The 10,865-nt window shown below is 31.9% G+C and overlaps 1 protein-coding gene across 2 annotated transcripts; it reads right to left on the reverse strand.

The window, feature by feature from the left end:
• Positions 1–3,904: 3,904 nt before the first annotated feature.
• On the reverse strand, positions 3,905–10,587 carry LOC145086176 (bifunctional TH2 protein, mitochondrial-like). 2 transcript variants are annotated; one of them, XM_079023923.1, is made up of 8 exons: positions 10,403–10,587; positions 9,999–10,199; positions 9,800–9,908; positions 8,389–8,679; positions 6,606–7,032; positions 5,640–5,906; positions 4,253–4,898; positions 3,905–4,096 (listed from the first exon to the last, which is right to left on the reverse strand). In XM_079023923.1, exons 2-7 carry the CDS (start codon positions 10,184–10,186, stop codon positions 4,483–4,485), a joined length of 1,698 nt encoding a protein of 565 aa, XP_078880049.1. In that variant the 5' UTR covers positions 10,187–10,199; positions 10,403–10,587; the 3' UTR covers positions 3,905–4,096; positions 4,253–4,482. The 2 variants fall into 2 exon arrangements, with proteins under 2 accessions (XP_078880049.1, XP_078880050.1); XM_079023924.1 differs by having other exon boundaries at positions 9,999–10,584.
• Between the last annotated feature and the right edge of the window lie 278 nt (positions 10,588–10,865).

Here is a 10,865-nt window from a genome sequence, read left to right on the forward strand (position 1 = left end):
TAGTAGACTTATCCAAGTGGGAGACTGTTGGATTAGGTGTCTAAGCCCATAACTATTTTTGTTATGTACTTGATTTGATTATGATCAAGGTCCTTTTGGGTTGTCTTCACTCATGCAATTTGATAGGATGACAAGAGGAGAGAGAGTAGGATTTATTATATGAATAATAAATTGGTACTCAAAATGGTTTTATTAATATATTATAAGATTAATATATTATTTGGAAATCATACATTTGAATTAGTATTGGTCATAAATTAATTTGGTGATCAAAAGAGACTGATTAAATAATTGGGGACTGATATTGCAAGTCATTGATAGTTGCAATTGGGCTGATGGATCACCTTGGAATAAGGTTGGACAAATTCTATGGGAAGCCTATAGAGAATTCGTCCAAGGGCTATTCTAAAAGGTGTCCATGGGCTGCTTAAGGCTTAAGTAGTCATATTAGAGTTTCCCTTAAAAAATCCTAGAATCTACAAGTATAAATAGACCCCAATATTAAGGATTTTCGCCCCATGCTTTAAAAACCCTAAGGTGGTCGAAATCCTGCCCTCTCCTAATTCATCTTGTTGCATTGGGTGTTTGTGACTCCATTAGAGTTGCGACACTTAGGGCACTAGGCTTTCAGATGTCAAGATCAAGAAGGATTAAACTTATTATTGCTACATAACAAGAAAGGTAATGTTTCTAACCCTAATCATATGTGATTTTCGAAATTAGTATGCTAGTCATAGGGTTATTGTTTTGGTGTTCATAGTTGTATGTTCAAATTAGAAAAACCTAGATCCAAAGCAATAAGGGTTGCATGTACACCATAGATGTTGTTATGCTCAAAACCCATCACATTCCAGATAGGTTAAAGGCCCGAGGTGGCGTACCAGTCATGTTGTAGGTTATGTGAGCGTACCAGATAGACTGTAGGCCGGTGGGGAGTTCCAGTCAGACTGAAGGCTTTATATGCATGTTGTTTATTGATATATGTTATCTGTTTGTGTGGTGGTACTTCGGGGGAACTCACTAAGCTTTGTGCTTATAGTTTTGTTATGGTTTCAGGCTCTTCATTTGATTTGTGGCAAGGCGAAGGCGTGACCGTACACATCCTTGGTTTTACAACAGATTGGATCTTGAGAGACTCTGATTTTAAATCATAGTTTGGGGATCAATGTTTTTGTAAACACTTTTGTTAATAAATGAGTTGTTTTGAAAAGTTTAAATTTTCTGAAATTTTTAGGATATTACACTCCCTTTTCTTTTTCTTTAGGAAACATGTACACAGGTGATGCTTTTGGTCCATTAACAGAAATCTTTAAAAAAGAAACGGCTAACTAGAGACATTTTTACTCTTCAAAATTCAGTTCATTTATGAAATTGAGTCATTTATTGTTCAAAAAACATGTATTTTTTTGTAAGTGTGACTGAAAATTGGCCTTCTGGAAGATAGGATATATGTCATTTAACCTTGTGCATGCAAATTCTTCCATTTTCTCGCTAGAATTTTGCTCTTGTTTCAAGAACTGATTGCAAGGATATGCTAAGATCTCCAGACATGGTCATAGATATGTAGTAACACATACTTTTTATTTTGATTATATTCTAACTCACAAATTAATATATTGTTGTTAATGCAATACCATTTCGGATACTATCATTTTTTTAGATTGGATTCACAATGAGAAATGATCAGACAAGATTCATTAAGATTCGTTGAGCTAGATAGATAAATAGGTATCCACGAGAAGCTTAATTTATTGTTTGTAATTGCGATCTATGATTATTTAGAGGGAAGATAAGTGGATGGAGAATATGATATTGTATTAAGGAAACTGACTAATAAGATAAATATAAAATTAGGTTTCTTTTTTTTTAGAATGGAAGTGATAGAATTAGGTATCTATTCTTTAAAGTTTGAACTAATCAAGTGATTGTCTGGTTATCTAATATTGATTATTCACTTCACTTTAAAGCCTCGTAACTGATTGAAGAAAAGAGTACCTGATTGGCAATGTACTTTGATGCCCTTTTTGAAACAATATAATCAACCTTTTTTGGTAATATACTTTAATGCCCCTTTTGGTAATGATTGTGTTTTGGCATTAATCTGTTATGGTATGTAACTCAATATATGCATGTAACCTTTTTTTGGTGCCCTTTTAGTAATGCACTTTGTTATTGCTTTATTTTTTCTTATAAATGCATGCAACCTGTTATGGTAATGCACTCAATATATGCTTGTAACATATTATGGCAATGTAGGTAGTATATACATATTTTACAATTGCATATTCAACTGAAGACAAAAACCATTACAATTGCATATACATGTTAAGATAAAACCATTACAATTTCATATTAATATACGCATTGTTCCTGAGTTCTACTTAAGGAGAGAAATGGGAGGATGCGGAGGGAAAGTGAGGGGTATCGAAGGAAAAGCGTGTTCCCGAGTTTCATTAATGGAAGGAAAGTGAGGGGAAGGAGAGGATTTTGGAACCACATTTTCCTTCCAAATTAGGCGGGTTTGGGAAGAAAGTGAGGGGAAGGAAAATTTTAAGTTTTATTTTCTTTTTCCTCCAAACTTGGAAACACAAAAACTTAAAATTTTCTTTTCATTTCCTTCGAACTCGGGAACACGAAATAATGAATATTTTCTTTTACCTCTCTTTCTTTCTGTCAAAATTTTCCTTCCCTTTCCTTTAATGAATTTACAAAAAAAAAAACTCGTGAACAAGGCAATAAAGATAAAACCATTACACTTCCATTTGTCATAAAACCATTACATATCCAATGATCCAAAAGACAACACTTGCAACATATATAAACCACAATTAAACCTTCTAGCACCAAAAGACAACATTTTCAGTTGGTTATTACCAACAAAAAAGCCCTAACCTCTAATTCCTAATTCCAAAATCGTACAAACAACATAAACAAGATCCACAAGGCAAACAAGTACATCTTCAGCTGACCCACTTCAACCTCATGCTTGTTGATTGTTCTCAACAGTCATAGTATGATAGCAGTTGATCTTTGACACATAGGGGGGTCGACCCACCCCAAAAATCCACATCTAGATCTCTACAAGGATACAAAAATGTAGAAAAGTTATTACATAATTAGCAAAATAACATAACCTAATATGAGTTTGCTTACCATTTTAGGGCATGCATAGAAACACGACCAGGGTTTCATGAGGTCCATGAGGTTCGGACAACAGCAGCATTCCCACAGAAGCAGAGCACCATTTTTGAAGCTTCTAACAATAGAAGTAGATGAGAGACGAAGAAGACCTTTTGTTGCTGCTTCTCTGTAAATCAAAATGAAGAAGATGAAGTAGATTGCATATAAGTATGTATATAAAGGAGAAATCTAATATTATTTAAAGTAAGAAAGCAAAAAGATCAAAATGTCCTCACATTGAGGGCACATGATGGCCCTAACGGCTCCAAACAAACAGACTAAGACGAAATTGACTAAAAACCCAGAAAAACCTTAATTTTGAACTCTCTATACATTAGAAAGTTTTTGGACCCCATCCAAAGATTTTTGCAAACCACAATGAGCAAATTTGCAGTTTTGTCTTTTTTTTTTTTTTTTTTAACTTAGACCATTCTCATATTTTTTTTGTTTAGGATTGTGTGATTTAATCTTTTTTTACAACATAACCTTATTTATTCTTTAAGATTCTATAATAGCATTTCTTTAAAACATTTAAATTCTAAAAATAGGCAGAATTTATTTTCTAGTTTAACCATCCTCACACACATTGTTAGACACATTAAAAAATTATCTTCTAACCAAAATTTATTTTGATTGGTCATATAATTCTCTGGACCCATACATATATAACATGAATTTTAGACATTGATGATAATGAAACTTTTTCCAGCATCATCCATATCAATAGAAAAACATCATCTGGTGCATTAAATTTGAACCATCACAAGAGTTTTCACATATTTACCAACCAAAAATTTGAATCAAAATCTGAATTATATCAAAGTAGAAACAAAAGTCAAAACTTTGAATTATGATAATAGATCCTCCCACCCATCTTATGAAGAAACCATTCATCTCTGCAACAAAATCTCTCAGCCTGCAAGAGTCAAAAACAATACCAAAATTCCCAAAGGGTGATTATTAAATGCAACAAATAACAACAAATCACTTTTCTTTATTTCATTTCTGCGTATTACAACATTATACTTTCATTTATACTCAAAATCAACAAGAAAACAAAAAAGATTCATACCCATTTCACGAATTCGCATCCCAAAACAATGGCATCCATATATGAGCCAAAAACCTATTACAAAAGATGAAACAAAATATGCCAAGATTATGAAAAATAAGCAATGGCTAGTAATAAAATCAGCCATGAGAAGTTGTATCTTCCTTCTATTATACGTAAAGACACCTCTTTTTTCTTCATGCTATAACTACTACACATAAAAACCAGTTTCTTTCTTTCTTTCTTTCTTTTTAAAGACCAATTATAAAAGAATGTACTTCAGCCCAACTAGAAACCGTATAAAGAACACCCGAAAGCCCCTTCCATTTAAAAGAGCTTCCTTCGATACATTCCTTTTGTTTCTTGACTAAAGAGGGAAATAAAGGGACAAAAGATACGCCAAAGTGGGTCCCGATTCTTCTTAGACTTGAACTTGACCCTATGACTATGCCAATGTCAGCTTCTAGAAGGCATAGCAAGTCTCCAACTGAGTCCCCGATGTAGATTGTGAGATTTGTGGGGCCCGTTTGTGGATTGTTTTTGAGAATGTTGGTGAAAGCTTGAAGCTTGTCGATTGGGGATTCGACTTTTTTGATGATTTCTCCTGTGGATAATGAATTTTGGTATTCGAATTCGTTTGCGTGTATGTTGATTTGGTGTAGACCTCCTGTTTGTTTAATGAAAGAAACCATAATTTACTTGCTTTTGCAAAAAAAAGAAAAAAAACATACAGACATAGAGAATGTAGTTTTATATCATTTTATCGATTTAGCCACTAAACTATTATTCTAATGACTATAAATGAATAATAATTGAGTAGATAAAAGGACAATGTACTTTCACAAGTTTATTGATTTAGCTACACAACTATTTATTTTGATTGATTTATCCATCAAAACTATTATTATAATAATCATTAAAAAAACAACAATTTACTTTCACCATTTTATCGATATAGCCACAAAAGTATTGTCTCTTATGATTATTAGAACCATAGTTCAATGGCTCAATCGATAAAGAACAATATTACATCAGTTAAATCAATTAGGAAAAAAAAAATATCTCAGTAGCTAAATCAACAAAATAGTGAGACTAACTTTTTTTTAATTGTACTCTTTTCATTATAACAAATCTTAGAAACTGTAAAAAGTGAATTTTTAAGAAAAAAAAGTATTACATTTGAATCACTACAGAAAACAGTTAAGTTGTTAAACTAATAAAATTGTGAACGTTTTTTTTTTTTTTTTTTAAAAAAAAAGCCACATTTTGAGCATTCTCACAAGTTTCAAGTTTGTCAATTTAACCATTTAACTATTAAAAACCAATAGAAAACAAACATTTAAGTGGTTAAATTGATTGTTTTGAAAAGTGAATTGATTTATACATATATGATATGATATAATAATACCTGATGAGAAAGCTGATCTAATAAGATCAGCACACCAACAATATGATAAGACATGAACATTGACATTTAAGTTTTGATTGTTGATGATACTTTGAAAGAAACCCATGCATCCATCAAGCATAATAAGACGTTCTCCTGCACGTTTTATATCTTCAAGATTTAATCCCTTCAGCACTTCTGATTCAATCACTTTCATGTTTGCTTTTCTCTCAAATTCCACTAACTGTTCAACTGCTTTCTTCAGCCCTTCATACTCAAAACTCTCAACTGTAAGCAAAACCACCAAATAGTTAATTACTCGCTTTGACTAAAATTACTTATTCACCCTCTACTTATCTACAGATAATAACCAAAATATGTATAGCATCAAACTTATAAAGCATACTTTACTTTACTTTCGAGTAAACTACGTGAATGGTCCCTATGGTTTGGGGTAATTTGCACGTTTGGTCCCTCACTTATTTTTTTTTTAACTCGGAAAGTCCTTACAGTTTGTTTTTCTTGCGCGCTTGCTCCCTGTCTTACCTAAAAAGACTATTTTGCCCTTGATTTTTTAAATAAGGTTGGGTAGGTAAGGTTAGGTGGAAGTGGGGTTGAGGTTGGGGTTGGGGTTGGGGTTGGGGTTGGGGATGTGTTTATTTAAATAAATTAAAAAATCAAGGGCAAAATAGTCTTTTTAGGTAAGACAGGGACCAAGCGCGCAAGAAAAACAATCTGTAGGGACTTTCGGAGTTAAAAAAAATAAGTCAGGGACCAAACGTGCAAATTACCCCAAACCATAGGGACCATTTGTGTAATTTACTCTTTACTTTTTTACCCATAATAACAAACTACATATATGATATATTAGCAATATGTAATCCAATACATGTTTAACATTTTAAAAAGTTTCTATTTTTAGGAGTTTTCTGTTATCATATATTCTTATGATTATTTAATTTAATTACCCCTAAAACAAGGAATTACCTTTTTCATTGGCCAACATACTTTCCATACACTGTTCATACTCTTCAGTGTACTCTTTTGAGAGCATCTCCCATGTGTTTCTCAAGTCAGCTGAAGGCATCCTAACAATTTGACTTTGACTTTGACTTTCGGGTTGACTTTGATCAGATTTTGGTGCAGTAACTATAGCAATCTCAGCTAAAATGGCAGATGAATCAACAACTGAGCATGTCAAATCGAAATCAGAAAAAATCATGAGTTGATTTTCTGAAGGAATATGCTGCTTTGATAATGGAAGAACAGTTGGTTGATGAAGAGGTTGAGCTAAAAAGAATTCCATCTCAAGTTTCAATGCTTGATGATAAAGCTTTTGCATTGTATCGAGTTCTTGACCAGTCAAAGAGACACTTAATTTGTCCAATAAGTCTTCGATTTGAAGCATTGTTGCCTAAATTTCAAAAAAGAAAAATTCATATCATGTTTATAATTGTAAGGATTTGACTTTTTTTATGTGGATGTGAGAAAATCAAAACAATTGAAGTTATCGGTTTTTCCATTTTCAAGGAGAAGAGAGTATGGACTTGAGGTGTTGTTTTCTTTTTTTATTTTTAATGGATTTGAAGCATTGTGGCCTAAATTTCAAAAAAGTAAAAGTAACATCATGTTTGTAATTGTAGGGATTTGACCTTTTTTTCTAGGGTTAATCTCAAAAATAGACCTTGTATTTTGTGTTTTTTCTGGATTAAACCTCTAACTTTTTTTTCCTGAAAAAGACCTTGCATTTTTTCATTTTTTCCGATCTGGTCCTTTTAGTCATTTCTTTTCCGAAAAAAGTTGTAGAATGTGAGGGGTTTTCTGGGAAAAACTAAAAAAGTTGAGGATTTATTCGGATACATTTAGAAGGTTGAGGGTTTCTTTCAGAAAAAAAAATAATAAAAAAAGACAAAGTTGAGGGTTTTTTCGGAAAAAATGTAAAAATACAAGGACTTTCTCAAGAAAAAAAATAAAGATGAGGTGTAATCCGGAAAAAAGACAAAATATAAGGTCTTTTATGAGATTAACCCAAAGTAAAACAATCAAACTTATAACTTTTTCCATTTTCAATAAGAACAACAAGACTATGAATTTAAGGTGATTTTTTCTTTTTTATTTAATGGACTTAATGTCAGCATGACTTAAATTTGTAAGCTATAATACTATATACAAGTGTTTCTTTTTGACATATAGCAGAAATAACAACTTATTAGAAAAAAGTCAGATAAATGAGGCTTTCCCTAACTATTTTACAAAATCACCTATGGGAATTGATATAACTGTTTTTTTTTACAAATTTCCCCTCATTTATACTTTTCCTTCCATTTACCCAAATATGTCTTCATTTTTTCAAATGTTTCTTAAACATCATTTATCCAAACAACGTTTCATTTTCTCATAAAAGACCTTATACATTGTGTTTTTCCCGGATTAAACCTCAACTTTATTTTTTTTCCTAAAACAACCTTTACTTTTTTCAGTTTTTCCGAAAAACACCGTTAATTTTTTATTTTTTTCCGAAAAAATCCTCAACATTTTAATCGTTTTCAGAAAAACCCTCAACTTTTTAGCTTTTTCCAAAAAAACTGCTAAAAGGGTCAAATAAAAAAATGAAAAAATGCAAGTTTTTTTATGAGATTAACCCATAAGAGAATATACACTACATCACATTCTACAATCTACATATAGCATCATCCATCAACTTATTTCTATGAACTTGACCTCATACTTTAACCCCAAAAAAGTCAAACCAAAAAGTCAAACTTCAAACCTGATAACTTTCAGAAGAGTATTTGTGAATCAACTTCTTGTAAGGGTGTTCATCTCCATCAACATCAACAAATGATTTAAGCTCATTTCCAAGAAAAACATAAAGCCTCATGAAAGGAGCCATTGCACTCAGTGTATAAGCTGCAACCTTAGTTTTCTCAAAAGGAGTTGCAAGTTCTCCTGGACCTTTTACTCCTTCAACTTTCCCAGATGCAGTTGCTAATAAGAAATTTGTGTATTTTGTTGTTGCAGCATTTGGTGTTGTTTCTTTTGATAAGTCTACACCCCATTCCTACATTCACATGTTTGATTTTATAAAGAAAAATTGAAAGAATTAGCAAATGTACTTTTATTTATCTGTTTATTAGGTAGATTTTCAATGTAGAATGACTATATAAGAAAGAAAATGAAAGTAAAATGTTGTGATTGGATATAATTTTTGAAGTACAATGATTGAATATGAAAAAGATTGAAAGTGTAATGTTGTAATAGAAAGAAATGGAACTAAGAAGCTATAATGAGAAAAAAAATGATAGAATAATGTTGTTTCTTGCATTTTAATAATGTAATGTTTAAACTAAGCACTAACAAGAGCATGTTGTATGTACATATTTCAATTTCCAATTATACCCTCAGGTCATGACCCAAATGACAAGAAAACAAAACAAAAATGGTAAAACTTTTTGCATAAGGTACATAGTGAAGGTTCTAGGGGAGAGAAATTCATGTTTGTATACATCCAAATTCAAAATGTGAAATAAAAGAAAAGAGCTCCTTGATAAAACATTAACCATAAAACATAAATATGTGTTGACACTAAATGGAAAAAGCCTCCTTTCCTTGAGTTTCTCTATTAAGATGTGCTTTCGTATTAAGTCAAAAAGAAACAGCATCTTAGTTGCTTACTCATAAATGTCTGTTTAAAGGAAAAATAGATACAAAGGTATTGCTCTATTTTCACATTTTTTTCGTTTATATACTTGAACAAAAAGATTTATCAAGAACACACATTCTACATACATTTTGTAATTAAATTAGGACAAGAGTATAAGGGGAAGAACAACTTGATGGAAAGCATGTTAGAAATTTCAACCATTATCACAGATTTATCATATAATGAGTTTTCAATCAGTTGTAAATTCTCCCTTTATATCAAATTAACTAACATAATAAGATAATACTTATTAACTAGTTGTAGATTCTACCACTATAGAACATCAAGATACTAATAACGCAAAGAAAATGTCACGTTGTTCAACAACACATTAAGAAACTTCATTAGACATTTCGGCAATACCCAATTGAAATCAATCTACATTCTTTATTTGGCCATAGAAATAGTAATTACATAAAGAACACATAGCAAGAAGGCAAGGGAAGAAAATTAATATATAAATGTAATGAAATCTTACTTGAACAAAAGAGGCATGATGTCTAAGCTCGTAGAGAACATTCTTTCTTAATTCAACAATGGAATCCTTAGCATCATCATCATCTGCACAATCCTCTGCTAATTCATATCTATAACGAAAAAACAACCCCCAAAATCAAATACACTCCGATACCCCCAAATGGGCAAAATTAAACAATTCAAGAGCCAAAATTACTTACGCTTGAGCAAAGCATTTGAAAAAATGAACATCCTGAGCGACATAATGTCCAAATGTATCAATCTTAAGATTCCCAGAAGCCAAAGAGACCACAAAAGGCGTGTAGAGTGTCAAATTCGATTCCTTACTAAATTTATCCCAAAAACGTTTCGCGGCCCCTTCTTCATTTGGCTTTGGAGTTGTCGCCATTGATGAAATTCTTCTGAAAAAGAAATTGAGATTGTGATTCTTAATGGGTAAAGGGTATCTTCTGTTGCTATTAAAGAAAGCAGATCGAATAATATTGATTGGAATACTAAAACTGGGTTTGTTCAAAAAAAGGCGCATCAAGAAACAAGAATTTGGGGGAATTAGAGAAGTTAATGAAAAGGGTACATAGAGAATTGAGTTAAAAAGGGGAATTACAACTGTCGTGTATAAAGAGAGAATCAAATCTGGGTCGTATAGGTACAAATAGATGAATACATGTAGCAGAAGAGTGTGTAGCAGTCGAGTGGGGGTAGGCGTCAAAGGGAAGAAGTTGGGCGCGGGGGTTTGGGTGGAAATTTTGGAAAATGGAAAGTGTAAAGTCGACTTCCATTTTGTTTTTGGACTTGGGCTTTGACTGAGGGGGCTGCCCTTTGATACCTTTCAATTATCTTTACTATCCTTTTCCTATCTCTTATCTTCTATTTTGATCTTGCCCCTTTCATGCATCCTTTAGTTGTTTACAATAGAAGCCTTTGGTCCTACTTTCAATTATCTTCACTACTTTTTTAATTAAGTTATTATATTAAATGACATTTGTAAGGTATCTCAGAACAAAGTATTTGAAAATTTTGAAAAAATAGCAGGATAACTTTGAAAAATCTTAGGAGTTAATGTCATA

The sequence above is a fragment of the Lactuca serriola genome, chromosome 2 (assembly GCF_051521515.1).
Source record: "Lactuca serriola cultivar US96UC23 chromosome 2, Lser_US96UC23_V15, whole genome shotgun sequence".
Lineage (NCBI taxonomy): Eukaryota > Viridiplantae > Streptophyta > Magnoliopsida > Asterales > Asteraceae > Lactuca > Lactuca serriola.